This window comes from Marmota flaviventris, chromosome 2 (assembly GCF_047511675.1).
Source record: "Marmota flaviventris isolate mMarFla1 chromosome 2, mMarFla1.hap1, whole genome shotgun sequence".
In the NCBI taxonomy this organism is placed as follows: Eukaryota; Metazoa; Chordata; class Mammalia; order Rodentia; family Sciuridae; genus Marmota; species Marmota flaviventris.
This window is the reverse complement of record NC_092499.1, coordinates 25,728,069-25,749,354: the sequence shown is the minus strand read 5'-3', so window position 1 is coordinate 25,749,354 and position 21,286 is coordinate 25,728,069. Positions and strand designations below refer to the sequence as shown.

The window sequence follows — 21,286 nt, the reverse complement described above, 5'->3', positions numbered from 1 at the left end:
TTAAGCTGGAAGCACGTTGGCAAGGACACCCAGGAAGGTGGTTTCTTAGGAGAGTCAGGAGGTAGCAGTGGATCTCAGCAAAGTGAAAGGGGCAGCCGAGGGGGCGAGATGCTGCTGTGGGTGGCTTGGGATGGGGCTGCTCCTCTTGCTCTGGAGTTCAGGTTGGAATATGGGTGCAGGATTTAGGAGGAAGGAGGCTCATGCTGGCATCCGTCTGGGGCCACCCAGAGGATCTCACACTTAGGGGGTGGTGAGGAAAGAGAAGTGAGGAGCATGTCATTGGGGAAGTGGAACCAGGAGAGTGAAGGGTCTGCGGAGGTGTAGTCAGCGAGGCCCCAGGAGAACCGGGATTGAGCAAAGCTGCCCCATCTGATGAGAGAACCTTTGAGAAGAGGGCGCCCTATCAGGTGTCTCATGTCGCACAATGAGCCATCTCAAGACACGGCTGCTGTGTTTTAGTCGGCTTTCTTGCTGCTGTGACCCAGAGGCCTGATAAGCTCAAAGTAGGGGAGGAAAAGTTTATTTGGATCTCATGGTTTCAGAGGTTCAGTCTGTAGATGGCTGATTCCATTGCTCTTGTCCCCAGGTGAGGCAGAGCATCATGGCAGGAGAGTGTGGCTGAGAGAAGCAGCCCGCATCAAGGTGATCAAGAAGCACAGAGGGAGACTCTCCAGATACAAAATATATACCCTAAGTCCCACCCCCAGCCACGCCCCCATTCCCACCTCCCCAGCCATGCCCCCATTCCCACCTCCCCAGCCACGCCCCCATTCCCACCTCCCCTAGCCATGCCCCCATTCCCACCTCCCAGCCACACCCCCATTTCCACCTCCCCTAGCCACACCCCCATTTCCACCTCCCCTAGCCACGCCCCCATCCCCACCTCCCCAGCCACACCCCCATTTCCACCTCCCCTAGCCACGCCCCCATTCCCACCTCCCCCAGCCACACCCCACCACTTCAGTCAATCCCATCAGGGGCTAAGTTACTGATGAGGCTAAAGCTATAAACCGATCATTTCTCTTCTAAACTTTCTTGCATTGTCTCCCTTGTGAGCTTTTGGGGGACACCACATCTAAACCATAATACTCACCAAGGACAAAATAGAAACCCCAAAGTCAGTCCCCCCACCCCCACCATGACCTACTTCTTCCAGCATTCTCTACCTGCCTGCAAGTACTACCTACTTAATCCCTATCTGGGGATTAATGCACTGATTAGATTAAAACTCTCAAAATCCAGTTGCTTCACCTCTAAACTTTCTTGCATTGTCTCACATGTGAGCTTTTAGGGACACTTAATACTGAAACCCTAACAGGCTGAACATGGCGGTCCTGAGGTTGGCTGTGACCCTGCACTTTGGCCAGGGCTTGGTGGAGGAAGCCGTCTGTTTCGTGCAGCCCTTGTTGGACTCGGAGATCCACCCCGAAGGTGGCTTCGTCCCATGGCTGGCAAGATGGGGGTGGCTGTGGTCTGAGGCTCAGTCATGGCTGAGGCTAGGGCCTCCTTCCTCACCAAATGGGCCTCTGCATGGCTATTTGGGCTCCTCATGGTGTGGTGGTGAGATTCTGAGAGTAAGTGTCCCCAGAGAAGAAGTTCTCTGACATAACCTGGGAAATCATGCGGCATCATTTCTCTTTTACTCTGTTGGTGGAAGCAGTTGCAAAGTCTTCCTTGGTTCCCGTGTAGGAAACAGAGCCTGCCGCTCACAGGGGCGTGGCCAGGTTCTAGAGGCACACTAGAGTGGGAGTATTGTTGCAGCCATTTTGGAAAATAGAATTTGCCAGAATTGCTCACTGTTGTCAAGTGGGAGATCAAACCAGTGAGGCACTGAAAAGGGTATTTTGGATTTGGCATTTTTTTTTCTTTTTTGTGGTGCTGGGAAATGAATCCAGGGGGTACACCACTGAACCGTATCTTCAGCCTTTAAGTTTTTTTTTTTTTTTCATTTTAAGAAAGGCTCTCCCTAAGTTGCCAAGGCTGGCCTCAAACTTGTGATCCTCCTTCCTCAGCCTCCCCAGTTGCTGGGATTAGAGACGTGGACTACTATACCTGGCTGGATTGGCAGTTTATTGTTGTTAGGAAGAGCAGCTTCAATGATAAGAGTCAGGTGAAAGAGAAGTGAGACCCAGCGACGGAGAGACACTTAATGCAGCATGTTCTTCTCCTGTTCAGCCAAGAAGGATGGGGAGGGTCAGAGCAGAGCACGGGTGTTAAGTGCCAGGGACAGGTGAACAGGCTTGCAGTGGATGGAACAGGAGGAATTGCAGATTCGGCAGAGAGAAGTAGTTGCTAGATTAAGTCCAGGAGGAGATTCAGGAGGTTGGGCACCAGGATCCCAGTGGAAATGTTCGCCTCCAATGGGCCTTTGTTCTGAGATGGGAGGAAGGCAGCAAGACCAGGCGCGGAGGAGTGTGGGGCGGAGGAGGAGGGGAGAGAGTGGGCAGCAGAGAGCGTACCAGCCTGATAGCCTCTATTTTTTCTCTGAAGTAGGAGGCAAGACCATCTGCTAAGAAGAGAGGGTAGGAGGTGGCACTGGGGGCTCGAGGGGGTGAAGGTTTGGAATAGCTGCTGTGCGCATTGCAAAGGGAGCTGCGGGTGAGGGACCAGGGTTGCCGAGTGACACTGGGCACAGACCTGGAAACCTGATATTTTTGAGAATCCTTTGGGAGCTGTGGAATGGCCATAGCTGGGAGTGAACCGGGGGGGTCATGGAGGATCCCTGAGTTTCTTGAACACTCTTGAGCCAGGCAGGAACCTGCCTCTGCCCAGCAATGCATCAGGGCCCCTGGGCTGGGGGGATAGCAGTCACTTTTCTCTGCTCATGACCTGGCTGGCTGCTTAAGTCACGATGGCTCTAAGTCAGCCACAACAATAGCAGGTTTAGCATCTTCCTCCCTGAGATAAACGTGAAATGCTTTTCGTGGGCAGCGTGACCTGGCAATCTGTGTGCAGAGCCGAGTAGCCACTGTGCCTGGCCGTGGTGAGAGTCGTGCTGGGATCAGAGAGTAGACTGCAAACCCTACCTTGTGGCCACAGGAGAGCTGCTGGGAAGGAGGCCTGAGGCCACTGTTCCATAGACCAGCAGCGGCACCAGATGGCACTGCCTTGTCTCTGGGCTTGGTCTCTGATGAAGAAAGTCCTGCCTGGGCCATCCTTCCTGGCTGTAAAACCAGAAGGGTCTAATTAGAAAACTCATTTGTTTGAAATCTGTGATAAATATTGTTTATTTGTTTTTCCTGAGTTCAGATGTACAGGTATGGAGAAGAATGATTTCTAGGGGACATGAGGGCCACCTTAGCCACCATAATCTTAGAGACGGGGGGACAAGGATACTTTCCTGTGTAGCCTCCTGCGCTTTCTTTCATGCCAATACCAGGTATTCTGTGCTTTCATGCTTTTTGTTCACCCTGGTCCCTCTCCCCCACAACCCTGGATGGCTCCCTACCTGGTTTTGAGAGGAAGGTCATCTGGTGAAAGTAATTCACACTAAAGAGAAGGTGACTGATAGGCTTTCCCTCTGCGTACTTGCTTTTTTGGGAAGTTGAACTTGTAAATCCAAACACATTCTCTGCTATAAAGATGAGAGGGATACTTTTGGAGAATAAGGAGGTTGGGACTACTGATTGTATCAGTTAGGATGCTTTTGGTTACAAAAACGAGAAAGTCCAAGAAAAAATAGTGTAGATGCTAATAGCCCATATTATCTCCGTGGAGAAGATGTCTGGAGGTTGGACCAGCTGTCCCAAGGTTGACTAACCCAGCACCTCACTGTGATTTGTAAGGACCCAGCTTCTTGCCATCTTCAACTCTGCCCTCTTAGCTTCCTGGCCTCGTCCTCTTAAACTAATGCCTACAACGACTGCACCATTCCTGGTGACATCCAGATGCCTGTGTGTGTGTGTGTGTGTGTGTGTGTGTGTGTTTTTTGCTTCTTATCAAAAAAGGAAGTTCCCTTGGAGAATTTGCTTCATTTCTCATTGACAAGAAGTAACGCCCAGGCCTGAATTGGTCTGGGCAGGAGAAGTGGGACCACCTTGCTTGGCCTAGACCGATCACAGCTCTCCTTCCCAGGAGGAGGCCTGCCTTCCTTGAAGGACACGGAGGACATAAAGACTCGGGGTTCTGCTAACCCAGAAGATGGGAGAGATGGCACTTGGGTTGGTGCCCGGAGCATGTGCCACCCTAGTGTTTTGTGTCTCCTGGGAAGCAGACCCTCCTGTTGGGGAAGGGGACCATCTCTGGGTGGTGACAGGCAAACGGAAGCTGTCATTGCACAGTGTATGAATGACTCTGATGATGCTGGTGACTTTGCACAATAAAGAAGCCAAGCCCCGGGGTGTTTTTCAGCTTTGTCATTATCACCTGATACTGTCCCTTTTGCAGTTGGGGCCATGCTACTTCTAGATGCACGGCCAGTGACTCTTATTGATTTGGATGGCTGTCCAAAGCCAGACTAATTGGCCCAGAGATGGGAACACTCGATTCAGCAGGAAGGGGACTGATGAGGTGCCGCCTGGCTGTCTGCTGGTGGGACAGCTTTGCCGCAGTCCTGTCCTACCCACAGAGGAGGGGCACTCAGCCGGCCACCTCCCACTGCTTGGAAGTGGAATGGGACTCAGATGGCCTGTGAACGGGGATGTGACTGTAATCCCCAGGTCCCATAGTACCACCCCATGTTGTCTCTCAAGCTTCCAACAGTGACGATGAACACGCCTCACGCTGTCACTCCCTGAGGAATCTAATTCATGGCTGAGTACCATGCCTTTCCTGTACCGTGGTCCCCAGGGCACTCTCCTATGTTGGGGTGGAATTCTGTGGCCTGCGTGCTTGTTGTCATCTGGCCTATCCCAAGTGTCACTAAAAATAAAGACCTGTGACAGTCATGTTTCTGAGCAGCCTATTCAGTGCCTACTGTCTGTCATCTTGAGTCTTTTCTAAATGTGTCGATTGAACGGTGGGTGGCTAGGTAATGTTTATGTCGACACAAAATCCAATGGCTGATTTAAAAAAAATAATATATATAAAATATGCAGCGACATAAGCCACCCCATGGAAACTTCTTGTCACACTATAATTCTGTTTTCTAAAAAGCATGCACTTTAATAACTTATCCGAACAAAGATAAACCCATGAATGGCAAGCTATTTACATCACTCGGAATTGATTTTCGATTCTTGTCGAACATCCATTTTTACCAGTTTGGCTTGGTGTGGCATTCTATTTAGTGGGCTGCTTTTCCATAGAGCATTATTTCTTTTATAGTATATAATAACTTGATAACAGTAACTGACATTTCATTCGCATTTCATAATTTGCAAAGCTCTTTCTCTGCCTTATCTTAGCTTCCTATTGTATTTTCCCACATGGTATTGCAGGAGGCAGGACTTCCTAAAGAAAGAACAAGAAGTACCTCAGTCTAGATCCTGCATGGACCGTTCCAAACTTGGAGAATTGCTTTAACCTCTAGGAACTTATGTACCTCTGTAAAATGGGCAGGAAAAAGATAAAATGAGGATATCTATGTAAAGTCTCTTAGAGCACACAACCTGGCCTATAGTCGTGGTACAAATAATGATAATTTCCTTTGTTTGTGCAATTACAAATAACAATTACTAGTTTTCAAACCTCTCTATGTGACCTGTTTCTCTGTTATATTTCTGGCTGGCTTACAATCAATTATTTTTTTTCCTGCTATAAGCCAATTACTCTATAGAAAAATAGTTTCATTATTTTACCTTGAAGGAAATATTAATTATTGAATATACCTTAATTGATTCATAAGTTTCCAGATGAAGTAGAGAATTCTCAATTTTTCTGAAGGGATGATTCCACCCAAATAACAGAAACAAAACCTGACTTCATTTTGATAACACAAATGTGACCATATAATTATCTCACAGGAGAAGACAAACCCTTTGAAATATTCATGTGTTCATTTATTGACTTATTCACTCATTCATTCATGTGAGTACCCAATAAACATCTGCTGGGTGTTGCGTATGTGTTAGGCCCTGGCGAAAACATTGGCTATTGGAAGAATTTTATGGAGAAGATACATTTTGGGAGAAAAATCAAAAAAGGCAAATTGACAACAACACCTGCTTTATTTTAGTCGATTGCATCTGTTGTCAAAAAGAAACCGAAATGAATCTACTTAGGGCAGCTCTAAGGGGACTGGATGAAAACAGACGGTGAAATTAAGGAGTTTTATTTTACTCTCGTTGGCCAAGAAGAGTTGAAAATGGTGGCAGCCCAGACACCACCCCTCCCCCACCTGCCCGGCAGATGACTCTTCACCTGATTCCCCTTCCCACCCAGTGCATGTCGAGAAGTTGGTGGGACCCCCCCACCCCCCTGAACTGTGTGCAGTTTATACATTTTCTGGGCTTCACAGCCGACATCAGGCTTTCAAATTGACATCTTTCTGGAAGGGGGCTGGTGAATTGTTGGAAATCTAAGCCACTGACTTAAACAACCCCCCTCCCCTTTTTTTTTCTGGTGCTGGGGATGAACCCAGGTCCTCACACATGCTAGGCAAGTGCTCTACCACTGAGCCACATCCCCAGCCCCAGGCCCTCTCATTTCAGAGGACAGTAGACCCCTGTTATCTGCTGTTCCAGTTTCTGTGGTTTCAATTATCTATGTCCACAGTCAAGCATAGTCAATACAGCACAATAAGGTGTTTTGAAAGAGAGAGAGAGAGAGAGAGAGAGAGAGAGAGACCACATTCATGTAATTTTTATTACAGTATATTATTTTAAATATTCTACTTAATTAGTTATTCTTTTTAATCTCTTGTGTGCCTGATTTATAAATTATAGGTCTGTTTGGATAGGGGGAAAACATAGTATAGACAGGGTTTCATACTATCTGCAGTTTCAGGCATCCTTTGGGGGTCTTAGTATATATTCTCCTCAGAATTTTTTTTTAGAGGGGACTGTTATATTCAACAGAATAACCTGCCACCCACAGAAATGCTTTTGGGTTATGAAGTAGTTTACTAATTAGTTATTAGCAATTAATATAAATCCATAAAAATGTATGGCTGATTTTATGATTAATGGCGTGAGGTATTAATAATAACCAATGGCATTAGTAATGACTAATCATATAATTGATCAGTAACAGAAAAATCTTTAAAGTGCCTTTCAATGCAATTTGGATATTAATAATATTTTAAAATTTCACAAATAGCAATGACCCTATAATGAGTGAGTATTGCTTGGGCAGAAGCCTCTGCCTTGTATACAGACTGCTCTGGCCTGCAGGTAGCTCTCCCGTGTCTACCCACATTTGGCCCAAGGTAACTACCTGAAGGTAATTAGTGCATATTGACTGAAGTAGGAGGGAACCTCATTCTGGCTCCCTCCTTACTCCTCCGGGGTAAAGCCCTCTGGAATTTAGACCAGAGCGAAATTCTGTACAGCTTTTGTTGTTTGAGTTCAAAGCCCAGAGAGTGGAATTCAGGTGCCTTTAATGGCCCACAGGCCCCTCTGGGGACACCTGACAAGATGTCATGCCTGGAGGCTGCAGCATCTGGGTGCCTAGGTCTGATGTAGGTGGCCCGGGTGTCTCTGTTGCTACCTTTCCCTTCTTGTTTCGTGTTACACAAACAGAAACAAAACAAGCAGAATTGATTGGTGTAAGGTCACAGGTCTAGCCCATGAGAGACCAGACGAGACTGAAAAGAAACGAGACTACAGCCTAAGGCAATTAAAAAGGGTTCTGTTAGAAATTGACCGTAATAACCCCGTGTGATGATTCTTTTAGAATGGTGTCTGGCATATCACCTTGAACATGGGGTTTAAAAACCAGGCTGTAAATGCTTTGTAGCTAGTGGCTTTGCTTTGGATTTATTTATTTATTAATTTTGTATCACACATGCCCAACGCAGTATGCATAATACAGAGACCAGTGCAGGCAGAGGCACAGGACAAGGCTCTCAGCTGGAGCTCAGGAAGTCCTTTTGGGAAGATCGGAAGGGGAAGGTCTGTTGACACCAACTGGCCCATGGAATATTAGTTCTTGTTCATTCCCATCTGCTGTAGCCAGGGGTGGAGAGGGGTGTTATCAGAGAGCTTGGACGTCAGTCAATACCAAGAATCACTGGGGCAATCAGTTAGGTCCTCCCCAGGCCTGGCTTTGAATGCCAAAAGGAGGACTCAGGTGAGAGAGCAGGGGGCTGCCTTCTGTGTGACCCTTCTGGAATTCTAGAACACCTGCCTGCTCCTGGTATCACCCTTGCTCACTTGCCACAGAGGTGTCACATGGGAACTTGTGAAACTGCCTCACAATCCAGGGGGAGCTAGGCACTAAGTCCCTGCCCCTTTGGGGAGTGGGCTGTGGCGTGCTCTGTGCATTTCACTGGGCTCTTGCTGTCTGCCTCTGATGTTTAATTCAGCATCCTTAAACTGACACCTGAATGCTAGACAAGTCTTCTGAAATCTCCCTTTTGCCGGGCGCAGTGGCACACGCCTGTAATCCCAGCAACTTGGGAGACTGAGGCAGGAGGATTGCAAGTTCAAAGCCAGCCTCAGCAGATTAGTGAGGCACTTAACAACTCAGTGAGACCCTGCCTCTAAATAAAATATAAAAAGGAGTTGGGGATGTGGCTCAGTGGTTAAGCACCCCTGCTTCAATCCCCGGTACCAACCAACCAACCAACAAACAAATGAATAAATAAAAATAAAATAAAACCTCCCTTTTCACGTGCCCTCACTGACATATCCACAGTGGGCTCTAATTGCCAAAAATCCAAGCTTTTCATCTGGGTAGTCAAATCCCTTATCTTCTGTTCCTCCTGTTTAGACTGTTTGTTCCTTTATTCCAATTTAATTTTTCATCATGAAATATTTTACACAGAGAGTACAGAAAATACAGATCGAGTATGCTGTACCTTGGAACTAGAACTATTTCAGATTTGTTTTTTATATTCTGGAATATTTACATATGCATAATGAGCTATCTTAGGGCTGAGACTCAAGTCTAAACATGAAATTCATTTATGTTTCAGTTATACCTTATATACATAGCCTAAAGGTAATTTTATATGTGGTTTTTAGTGCACCTGCATTTGGACTGCAGCCTATAACACGAGGGCAGGTGTCAATTTCCTCTCTGGTGTCCTATTAGGGCTCAGAGTTTCAGATTTGGGAACATTTCTGATTTGGGGTTTTTGGATCAGAATGCTCAACCTCAATTATGAATGCTCAAGTACTGACCACTCAGTTTAAGAAAAAGAAAAAAAATGGAAGTTATAGCCAAAGCACTTTCTGTGCTTTGCAGATGGTGGAGAACAAATCTGGGGGCAGCAACAAAACAGTTTGGCAAAGTGCTTAAGAGCAAGGGTTTGGGAGTTAGGTAGACCCAGGTGGAATTCTGGCTCTGCATTTCCTTGCTGGGCAAATTCAGGGAAATCACACAAACTCTCAGAGCCCGAATTTCTTCATCTATAGAATGGAGATGGTAAGTTGTGTACCCAGGTACCTCCCAGAGTTGTGAAGATTTGGTGGAAGAGTAAGGAAAGCATTTGTCCAGTGCTGGGCATATGGGGAATGCCCAGCAAGTGGTCATCATGGTTACGGTAGCAGTAGCTGGACTATGATCATTTTGGACTTGGTGCAATTATAGAAATGGAAACCAGGGGAGCCGTTTCCCCACGCACTCCAGGGGCAAGATGGAGGCAGAGGGTAGATGTACCTTCCTTGGTGGGCGTTGTGGGCGGCTGATGCAGTGCTTGATGATTTCAGGTGCTTGCCCTGGCTGTGAAGCAGCTGTTCCCAGAGTTTGAGTTTATGTGGCTGGTGGATGAGGCCAAGAAGAACCTGCCTTTGGAGCTGGATTTCCTCAACGAAGGAAGGAATGCTGAGAAAGTGGCTCAAATGCTGAAGCACTTTGACTTCTTAAAGGTAAGAGGGACAGGGCGGTAGGGCCCATACTTCCAGTGCAAGAGGGCAGGGGGTGGGGGATTGATTCCTGCTCTGAAATTTCCCCCTTATAGAATGTGAGTTGAGACATTTTCTTCCTGAGTTTTCTTACTGAGGATGAATGATTTGCCACTGGAGATACATATTAAAACTCTCGAAGGCAGTTTCCAAAGAAATACCTAGTGTGAGTGCTGACCTGTCAGTCTACGGAACAGATGTTTATTGCATAACCTGCAATCACCAGACACTGAACACTACCCAGGGGCCTGTGCGCCGTGGTCTTGACCTCCGTGGTGTGGAGTGATGATGTTGATGGTGATAACAATGATGATGGCAGACATTACTGTCCCCTGGCCCTCTCCCAGATGCATGTACATTACATTAGCATTTACTCCTGTGATATACAGTGAGTTCCACTGTCACACGGCCTGTGTTCCTGGAAATCACCATGCTGGGTAAATCCATACCACAGAAGGCGCAGGGCTTATGGGGGAAATGGGCATAGGGGGCAGCACTCAAAAACTTCATGAGCCACATAGAGAAGGAAGGGGGATAGGAACTCATAAGGAGAGCAGCACAGTCTTATGCATTTTAAATGGCTAAGAAATACCTAAGACCATAATCCATAGGGCTCCTTGCCTTGATGTGCCTGTGGAAATGGGCTTCAGCAGGCTGCCGCTTGTGAACCGACGTGAGATGCAGGAAGGTCATCGGATGTGGGACAGGAAGTTGTAACAGTGGGTGCAGGTGACTCACCGCACACGTGAGATTTGAGGTGTGTGTGCATTTCACATACTCCCTGGTGGCACGGTGGCTGGGCGCAGCTCCGTTTGCACAGCCTGGCTAGCAGGTGACGGTGTGTGTCATGATCTGGGACAGATTTGTGTTTCCAAAACAAGGGTAACAGCAGAACTACCCTGTGGGATAGAAGACGCTTGATGTGGGAAGCAGTATCAGGTGGTGCAGAGCCATGGCTGAAAGTGTCCCTGGGGCTGCTCTCAAGTGCCCTGAAAATGTGGAGCCTGGCATGGCCCTCTGCTAAGGAGCTGGTCTCTGAGGACTCCTGATGTCCCCACAGGGCACACGGGTTGGCATGAGCGAGATGCATGCAAGCACAGCTGTTATTCCAACAGGTTTTGGCCTCTGTGGGGCTCATCATTCAGGCACCATGGGGGTCCCTTTACTGGGATGGTACAGGGCTGAGACTTCCTGGTAGTCTTCATGGGGAGCTGGAACTCTGGAAGCCATGGGTCCAGTTCTCTTGACTCAGGAGGCTGGAGATTGTGGGCGTGGTCAGAGAGTCCTCAACAACCCCTCGTGCTGCTTCCAGCCAAGTGGCCGACCTCCTGGGTTGGGGGCATCGCAGTTCCCTGCGTGGCAAAGGCTCTGCTGTTCATGTGGCTTTTGGACATCATGAGGAATTTCCACTCCCGCTGTCCAGATTAGAGAGGACATGTCTCTACCAACCCCCTGACAATCCAGACACTCAGGTCAGGGAAGAAGAGCTGTTTCCATCTAATGGAGAATAAACATACGAACATGTTGTGATAACACAGATTGTGTCCTGATAGTCCTTTCTTTGTTTTGGTGGATTCCCAAGAGGAAGTACTAAGTCCACCCAGGATGAAGAGCTCAGAGGGCGTCTGGAAGTGCTCACCATATCGGGGTGGGGGGTGGGTGATACTGATGGAATGACCCTCCTGTGTCAGGCACTGTTGCAGGTCCTGACGGTGAATCCTCCCACCAGCCACTGTCCCATCTCACCCATGACAGCCCTCGAGTAGAGGAGCTTGAGCTACCACCTGGATTTTTGGATTCCATGTCTGGTGCTCATCTCGGGGTTCTGTGTTGCCATTCCCCCCGGCAGGGGTGCCCCTCAGAGCCAGAACTCTGAGCCAGACAAACAACCATCTCCTCCACCGTTTCCATGGAAACAGGAAAATCGTCCCCTGGCTGGGGCCCACTTGCAACTGCTAGACCAAGACTTGTACAAATAGTAATAACACAAATTTTTGAAACGAGGATGCCAAAATGGGAAATAATTAATGCACCGATGTGACCTGCCGCTGCCAGAACTCGCACACCATTCCTGAGACCGTGGCGGACCGAAGGCTCTCAAAGTCATCAATTCTGCCTAAACACATCACAAGTGGGAAGTGGATTTTGTGCTGCAAAGCCAGCTCTTAAAGCTGGAGATGGATTGCCTCTGCTCGCTGGCACCCCATCACCACATCTGTGCGTAATTAAGCCTCTGCAAAGAGCCTACCTCTCGGTGCGGGGGGCGTCTTCCGGAGCTTCTGCGGGGCTTAATGACCTAAGCCCCTGCTAGGAATCTGGTAGCCTCAGATGGGCCCTGAATGCAGATATGGTATCAGGGGGACTGGAGGAAGGGGAGGGGCAGCCAGGCCCAAGGGTCAAGGTCAGGGCCTGGTGGGTCTGGAGCGAGAGGGTGTGGGCTGCAGAAAGTGGGCGGGACAAGCAGTGAGGTTTGTGACTGGACTAAGTGACCACTGGGGACCAGGCAGGAAGGGGAAAGCCTTCTAACTGCAGGGCTTGGGAAGGGACAGGAAGGGCGTGTCTGCATGTGCAGAGGTGGGGAGGGGACAGGCCGACTGATGGCAGGGCCACTCCATGGTTTCTCACCTTAAGGACCCTAGGACTCTCCAGAGGCCGGTGAACTCTGAGAGGGTGTGCACACTTTTGGAGGAGCATCATGGCTTTCTAGACCCAGAGATGAACAATTCCCGATGTGTAAGGAAGGACAGTTAGCATTTTTTACAGGCATGTGCCACGGTAGACACTTTCACAAGAGGAGGCGCCATTCCTAACCCTATATCATCCATGGGGAAACTGAGGCCCAGAGAGGTGGAATCATTTGCCCAAGGTCGCACAGCTGCCAGCGGAGGCAGAAGCAGTCTTTAAACGGAGGCAGCCTGGCCACGAGCCCGCATGTCAGGCCACTCTTTTGTTCTGCCTTGCACTTTGTGGGACAGATCTGAATGACCGGGAACTGCCTGTGGCATTGACTCAGCCCTGGTATGAATGAGAGCCCGAGTGAACCGCTGTGTGGTGTCATGGGGCAGCTGACATTTGTCCTGAGGTTGCTCTGTGGCTGGTCCCATGTTGAGCACCAGCACTCTGCTCGGCTGAGTAGGGAGTGGGGGTGTTGCTTCTGCTGGAACTGTCACCGCCGTTTTGCTGGTGGGAAGGCTGGCACCCAGAGAAGCTATAAAACACACCCCGAGTCTCACAGCTTGCAGGAGGCAGAGCGGGGCTCAGCCCAGCCGTCTGGATCCAGGTCTGCACTCTGCTTGCCGGCTCTGGCTGTGGGAAACCGTGACCCTGGTGACAGGTGCTGGTCCAGATGAGCCAAAGCACCGGAACAGGGTAGGGGCGTAAGGTCAGGCCAGAGGGTGGGGCTGAGGCCCGCCCAGGGTCTGGGGTAGAAATTTCCATGACCTGCTCTTTTCTTTGGGTCAGGATTGGCCTCAGTGTGGGACCTGGTGGAGCCCATAGGTGGGGCCCCTGCTCTGTGGCTGGGAGAGAGACCTTGGCCACCTCTTTCCAATCTTCCCCTTTCATTTCCCCACACTTTGATGGAAGAGGCCGAGGCAGGGACTGGTGAGATCTGGCTGTCAGGCGTAGTGACCGCAGGCCCTTCTGCCCACATGGAGATTCGGGGGCAAGTCCCCGTCCTAGCTGGCTGGGAGCAGTTTGTCATTTTGGAGGCGTTTTTATCTTATGTCCATCGACGGTGCTCCCGGACCTCCCGGTGAAACCCCTTCTTCTCCCAGGTTTGATATTCCAGATTTTAGACGTGAGCAGACGAAGCCAGGGGCACGTGCTCCGTCAGCCTGGACAGGTCATGTGGAGGGAGTGAAGACGTAGGAGGGGAAACGCCAGCACGCCCAGGCCTTGGATTGACAAGCCCAGGGGACCTGCTGCCTGCTGCTCTTTCCACTGCGGTCATCTCCGGGCAGCCCTTCAGGTTGCCCCGGGAGGCCCTGCTGGGGGTATCCTGTCCCCAGAGCCCCAGGGCCCACTGGCCAAGCTTAGGTCTCCAGACAGGGGGAGAAACTTATCCCAGAGGGACGGCCCTTTCATACGGAAGCCATGAACAAAACCACAGCAAACGCGCTCATTTTTTAAGTCACTTTTTGAGAAATGTGAAGTCTAAATGTTAAGCTCCAAGTAGCAGAGAGGCACAGACTGCCGTGCTGGCCCAGGGTTCTCAAACGGCAAAACCCTCCGGGAAGTGGCGGAGCTCAGGATGGCACCTCGATTTCAGTTGGAGCCGTAGTTCCAACCAGTGCACCGTGTGTGCCCATCACCGAGATGGATGGACAGCGCTCCCTGCCAGCAAGGGAGATGGGGCAGAGATCAGCAGCTCAGGGACAGGAAGTAGGTCAGAGGCGGAGGGCCACTCTCTCCTGCTCGATGAGCTTGGGTGGCTCTTATTCTCTGAAACCCTTGAATTGGCTGCCCGGGTTGTTTTTAGTGGTCAGAGGGAGCAAGGCCACCAAAACCGCGGGGCAGCAAAGCAGTTAGGAATCTCCCTGGCCGGGGTGGTACTGATGGGATCACCCACTCGTGACACTGTGGAAGCCCTCGGTGCATGGTGGCCTCTTGCCTACTCTCGGGGAAATCTGTTCCCCTTTTGGCTTTTAGGTGTTCTCAGAGTCAGAAAGGGTTGGAGATACACTCTCAGAGAGCTAAAGGCACCATTAACAGTGTCTTCAACAAAAAAAAGATATGTTTTCCTCCCATATCAAGAAGGCGTGCCGCCATTACCTGCTCATATTGTTTTAGTATTGTGACAGTGTCGGGGCTGGCATCTCAGATTTTCAGATTTTCTTGGATTTTTTATTTTATTTTATTTTTCTCTCACGATTGCAAGATGGCTGCTGCAGCTCCAGGAATCGGACTCACTTTCAGGGCAGGCAAAGAAGGGGATGAGTGATGTCATACAAACATCCTTTTTTTTTTCTGGACAAAAAAAATTTAAGAAAATAAAAACCTTCCCCAAGCCAACTTCCAGTTGGTGTGATATGCAAGAACTGTGTCACCTGACCAGACCTATTATGAGGCAGGAAGGGTAAGTGTTGAGTTTTCATCTCTGGGAAGAGGAAGTTTGGAAATAGGTGTTGGGTTCAGGCCCACCATTGTCTGCCACAGGGCTCTGTAGGAAACTGGCACACAGAACAACATATACCACCTGGTATAAGTTCATTCATTCTTTCAATACAAATAGCACATTAATTTACCTGATGAAAAGGCCAAGATGAGCTAGGATCATGGTGGGGACCCGAGCTGGGCCTGGAGGGGTGATGGGGAGAGGGAAATTTTTTTGGGGGCGGGTACTACGGATTGAACTCAGGGACACTTGACCACCGAGCCACATCCCCAGCCCTATTTTGTATTTTATTTAGAGACAGGGTCTCACTGAGTTGCTTAGTGCCTTGCTTTTTGCTGAGGCTGGCTTTGAACTCGTGATCCTTCTGCCTCAGCCTCCCGAGCCTTTGACATTGACGTGCAGCTGTGAGCATTTCCTGTATTTGTCTCCCAAGTCAAAATTTTGGTTTTGGCTTTTAACTGGAGGACACTGAGGAAAGCCAGCTATTCTGAGGCCCCCAAACAGGAGGGGTCTCTGCCCACCTGAGGACCAGGGCCACCCACCTCCTCTCCTAGATTCTGCTCTTCTGCCTGGGAAGTAGCATCTCGCTCTGTTCCTGTGTCCTCCGCCCAGTTCCCGGCCTCCCCTGACGCCCTGGCCTTCCCTTTCCTGTTCCAGGTCCCTCGGATCTTCTGGGAGCTGTCCACCAAGCGGGTCCTCCTGATGGAGTTCGTGGAGGGTGGGCAGGTCAACGACCGGGACTACATGGAGCGGAACAGGATCGACGTCAACGAGGTGAGGTCCAGGGGTGGGTTTGGCGGGGCTGCCTGGCGAACAGAGGCCGCTGTTGTCTGGGAAGTCCCATGTGGCAAGAGGCTCTCCCAGGCCATCGGCCCAAGCCACTTTGCTGGTGGGACACGGGTATGTGCTGGGCCTGCTGCAGCCGTTGCCCGTCTTTCTCACCATTTAGCCCCGCACAGCCGAAAATAATGGAGTAAAATCAATGGGACATGGCTCTCCTGCCTCTGTGAGGCCTGATGACGATCTTGTCCCTTCTGCCTCCCCACCCTCTGCCGAGGACTTCAGGCCTGAGGCAACAAGAGAGGTGGCTGCTTTCTGCATCTACTTTCCAGAGCCAGGGGGAATGGTGGCCCTGAGTCCCCACTCTGTGCCTTGATCTCAGGGACAGCTAGATAGTGGGCAGGGCCTGTACCCCGTTTTCTGTTTCCTGGTCACCTGGGGTCCCTCTACGGGAAGGGGCCATGCTCTTTCAACAACATTCATCCTCTTCCTAGTTCCTGCAGGTGCTGGGTGTGGGGGTTCAGAGGGGACCAGACCCAGTCCCCAGAGCCTCCTGTGGGAGCCGGACACCAGCCAAGCCCTCACGGCCCTCCCTCAGGGAGCAGGGGGGCTGTGAGCAGGACGCTGGGAGCCCAAGGGTTGCAGTCAAGAGACGAAGCTGGGCGGGGAGCAGGTGGTGAAGGGCTTGAGGGAGGCTCTGGAGGTACTGGGGAGTCACTGAAGGGTTTTGGCCTGGAGACTCGAGTGCGGTGACATAGTCTACCACATGGCTGGGTGGGAGGAAAGAGGGGAAGGGGCCAGACCCAATCAGGCGAATGCTCTTTCCCATTCACCCCCCACCGGGCAACACAGGAAGAAGAGCATGTGGTCCCAGTGGTGACCTGGCCCAGAGGAGAAAGCCACACTCGGCTCAGCAGATGAGCCAGGGAAATGGCAGGGAGTGTGGGGTTGCCCAGGCCTCCCGGTGGCTTTGCAGCCTCTGTAGGTGGGGACTGGGATGGAACCTCCTTCAAGGAGGGGCTGTGAGGACTGCGTGAGTTCCACAGGGACACCTGAGCACGGACCTGGCGTTAGCACCCAGAAGGGAAACTACACTGTTTTCATGAGGATCCTTGGGCCCGCTTCTCGCCCTGCTTCACTTCCTTCTGTCCTAGTGTTTGAGGAATGCCCGCCCCCCAGGGTAGGGACTTTCATTCATGATGAACATAGGAGGGGATCTGGTCTCCATTTTGCAGATGAAGAATCAGGTGCAGAGAGGCAAGGTCACTGCCTAAGGTCACACAGCCAGCAGAGCTGGGTGTGAAGGGCAGACCTCCCCGTTCCACTCCTCCTCTTAGGCCATGAAGGGAGGGCTACATGGGGGATGCGTTGAGCAGCTGCTGGGAACATGCCTGGAAAGGTCCACTGTGTGGCCTCAGGACATCTGGGAAGGCTCTTGTCCCTGGAGCTGGGGACAGAGCACTCTCTGAGCCCATGGGGGGGACTTGAGGTGTGTGGGTGGACACAGGATCCACCCTCCCCTGAGATGCCAGTTGGGCTTTTCTGGAGCAGGATAAGGCAATTCTCCACAAGTTCAGGAGGGAGAGACGGACGGACAGACAGACTCAGCGTCTTTCCGAGGGCACTGTAGGTAGCACAGCCTGGGCTTCCAAAGCTGCTCCCTCACTGCTGGCTTCTGGGCAGGTGGGGGTGGGATGGGGTGGGACGGGGTGGGAGGTCCCCTCTGACTTTTCCTGAACAGCCTTTTGAAAGGGTCTCCGCCTGCCCTTCAGGAAAGCCCCCAGAGGCCCCAGCCTGTGGGTCACTAGCCGCCTGCGGGTCACTAGCTGCCTGCGGGTCACTAGCCATGATGGATTTGCATCCCAGCAGCGTCCCCAGCCCCACCTCTGGGGTCCAGCCAGCAGGGCCACATGGTGTTTCATCAGAGGCGCTTGACTTTCAAGACAGGGCAAACCCGGGAAGACGCACCCGACTCCCGGCTTGATTGTGCCCAGGGGGGTTGGCAGGGAGGGGCAGAGGCCTCTGTGCGGCAGGCCTAGGGGCCAGAGTTGGTTTGTTCTCTCCATAGACGTGCAGAACGGGGCACGCTGGTTTCAGAGTGACTTGGGGAAAATAGTAACCATGGTTATCAACCTGTATGTGCCAGGCAGGCGGCACACGATCTGGTCTCCTTACAGGTGTGTCGTAAGGTGTGTGTTTTGAACCTCATTGATGAGGGAGAAGTCTGATATTCAGAGAGGTTCAACACCTTGCCCCACGTCCCACAGCTAGCAGGGGCAGAGCAGGATTGGGACCCAGGCGTACAGGACTCCAGAGTCCTGGCTCCCTTCCCTTCTCCGTCCCCCTCCCTTAGATCCCTGTTGGGCTGCAGGGGAGCCTGGAGCCCCCGGGGCGGTGGCCACATCAGTGACTGCACAGGGAGCTGGACAACTGGCCAGGCTTTGCCCCTGGCCCTAAGCTCTGAGCCGCCCGTGTCTCGGGCCCTCGGATCCATTTCATAGTGTCCCCTTGTCTGCACCGAGCTCCAGGAGGCTCTGTGAGGCCGTAGGAGCTGAGACGCAAGTGGGGCCTGGAGCAGGTGTGAGCGCCCAGGTGGTAGCTGGACCACGGCTGCTGTTTCCGTCATCCCTGGGCCCTGCTGTGACTTCCTCTACCCCCTTTCCCACTAGCACGTACCCGCTGCTCTCCACGTGCTGGACTGCGGGTGGGTGACGGCTTCCATTTTGCAGGTGAAGTGTCAGAGACGCAGAGGGGAAGGTGACTTACCCAAGGTCACAAATCTCCTCGCCAGCCCAGCAAGCCTTAGCATGGACATTTCCCATCGTTGCCATGGAGATAAAGGTGTCCACCATTTCTAGCTCCCTGGAAGCGCCCTCCTGATCCATCCCAGTCACACCCTCACCCCCTCCAGAGCTCCGCTGCTGTGACCTCTGTCACTGTGGCTGCTTTCGCCTCCTGAACTTCATGTCAATGGCATCACGCAGTTTTGGGATCTGGCCTCTTGGTCACCAGTCAGCTGGGACCCTTCTCTGAGTTCTCTCTTCTGTCCCACTGACCTCTGGCTCTGTCTTCGCAACACGGCCCTGTCCTGGGGCCCTGGGGTTTGTGTGGCTGGGAGGCTCTTTGATGCGCTGAGATGATGTCCTCAAATACTTCCCTCCCTAGAAGCCTTGGGCTGGGCATTGGGTGTGGGCCAGGTGCTCTGCAGACTGTCCCTGACCCCCAGGGTGACAGGAGCAGCCCAGGGACAGGTTTCACTCTGCAAAAACGAATCTATTGTGCCTCTCACCAGCCAGCGGGGAAGACCTGGGCCTCGCAGGGTGGAAGGCTCCAGGTGCCCTGAAGTTTCAAATGGGCCTCTGGACGCACGGGTGCCAGTCCTGGGGTGACCACCCTCCAGAGGACGGCCTGGCTGTGTTCCTGGGGAAGGAAGTGCAGGGGACAGATAGAAGTGGCAGGGTGCAAAAATCCTACTCCAGATCCTGGGGTCGTGGCGTCCTGGCTGCTGTAAACTGGTGCCTGAACTAGAAGGTGGCTCTGGAAGGGACCCCTCTTGATGGCCCCAGAGCCTGCACCCACTCATTGAGTCAGCCCCGCTGCAGTCGGCAGAGGCTGGCTCACTGTGGCACCCCTGTGAGGACCTGAAGCCTGGGCTGAACAGCCGGTCCCGGTGGACTCGGGGACGCACCAGGTTGGGAGGCCAAAGATGTAGGTTCTAGCTCCAGCCCTACCAGTGTCTGGCTGTGTGGACGCGGGCAAATCACCTGTCCTCTCTGGTCCTCAGGGATCGCTGTCCTTTCTTTCTGTTTTAATAGGGTCACCTAGGCTAGTCTTGAACTCATGATCCTCCTGCCTCCTGAGTGGCTGGGGTCCTCAGTTTTCTTACTGAGGGTGTTTGACTAGCTGGACTCCAACCAAGGGTCCCTTCTACTTGAACATTTTACCCAACAGGGATTCTTCAGCTCTGGGGGTGCTGACAGGGGTTCAGGAGCCATCTATTTCGGAATCACCTGAGAGCTTACTTAGCCATGCTGACTCCTGGGCACCTCCCCAGCCTTGTGAATCAGGATCTGCTGGGCAGGTGGCAAAAGGGGGCACGATCTGCATGTAACAGACCCTCTGTGTGGTTCAGACTCTCACTGCAGCTCAGGACCCCACCGGGCAGGAAGCCAGAGGCTCCAGCCCCAAGCTCTGCTTCCTACCTCCAGGCGGGAGACAGCCCACCCGGGGTGCTCACCTGCTGGGGAGCAGGGCCCTGGGAGCCAGCAGCCTGCACGGTCCTCGTTTGTTTGTGTCTCTGCCCAGAAGCAGATATTATGGAGGGTCCGACCCGGTGATCATATTTGCCAGTCACTTAGAGAGCTGGCGACAGCCACTGTCATTGATCTCATTAAAAGTAAAGGGCGCGCGGAGCCCGTTTTGCAGGCTGGATGGAGCCTCCTCGAGCCCCAGAAGGACTATTGATTGCGGAACCTTTATCGAAGGTTAATTGGATTTCAGTGAATGTGTGTTTAAGACCCTGCCTGGGCCGAGGCCCAATTTAATTGGCATGAAATTAGCCAAGAGAAAGGTGACAGAGCCGGGAACAGAGGGGTGTCAGGGACAGAGGATGGGCCCGGTGGGCAGACACTGTCACTGTCGGTGTGGAGGCTGACGGTAGATCCCGGGAGGGGGCTGTCCCTGGGGTTTGGGAGCTGGCTGGGAAGGAGGTCCAGGGGCTCCTTGCTGTCACCATGGTCTCGGACTCAGTCCCCTGTTCTCAGGATGGCACTCCTGTGTGTTGGGTGCCCCTTAGCGGCTGTCTGTTCCCCTCTGTCAGGGATGGAAGGGGACCTGGGGACTTAGCTGAGATGTTTAGTCGTTTAGCTAATCCTTCTTCAGAACCCCAAAGCCCCATGTTCAGAATTGCTGGGGGCACCCGAGCCTCCCCGGGGCTCCGAGGTGGTGAACGTGGAGCGCCCAGTGGCCAGCTTGGGGGGCCATGCTTTCTGGCTTGCTGAGTCCTCCCGAGGTGGCTGGCTACCCCTGAGGCCAATGCAGCAGCGTGGCTGATCTCTTTGGCTCTTCTTGGTCCTTCCACTTTTTTTTGTGGGAATGGGATTTCACCCTCATTTTCCTTTAGTCATCTTAGAGGGGTTGGCAAGGGCCTGGAGTAATGGCTTGGGTTCACTCTGCCACGTTTAACCAGAAGCTCTGCTGCTGCTTCCTTCCCATAGTTTTTTTTTCTTTCTTTCTTTTTTTTAGTTCAATGGACCTTTGTTTTATTTATTTACTTATGTGTGGTGCTGAGGATCGAATCCAGGGCCTCACACATGCCAGACAAGCGCTCTACCGCAGAGCCACCTCCCCAGCCCCCTCCCATAGTTTTAGAAGTCCCTCTTGGAGCAGTGAAGGTTTCGGCGCATGTTTTATTGAGCACCTACTATGTGCAGCTGCCCATCGG

At 51.9% G+C, this 21,286-nt stretch overlaps 1 protein-coding gene across 4 annotated transcripts in view; it reads left to right on the top strand.

Annotated features, from left to right (window-relative positions):
* Positions 1 to 21,286, top strand: part of Adck1 (aarF domain containing kinase 1) — a 113,857-nt gene that overhangs the window by 76,458 nt on the left and 16,113 nt on the right. For all 4 annotated transcript variants that reach the window (XM_071607635.1, XM_027931719.3, XM_071607636.1 and 1 more), the window contains 2 exons: positions 9,753 to 9,911; positions 15,721 to 15,837. In XM_071607635.1, the coding sequence (XP_071463736.1) occupies positions 9,753 to 9,911; positions 15,721 to 15,837 (276 nt within the window). The remainder of the gene's footprint in view (positions 1 to 9,752; positions 9,912 to 15,720; positions 15,838 to 21,286) is intronic.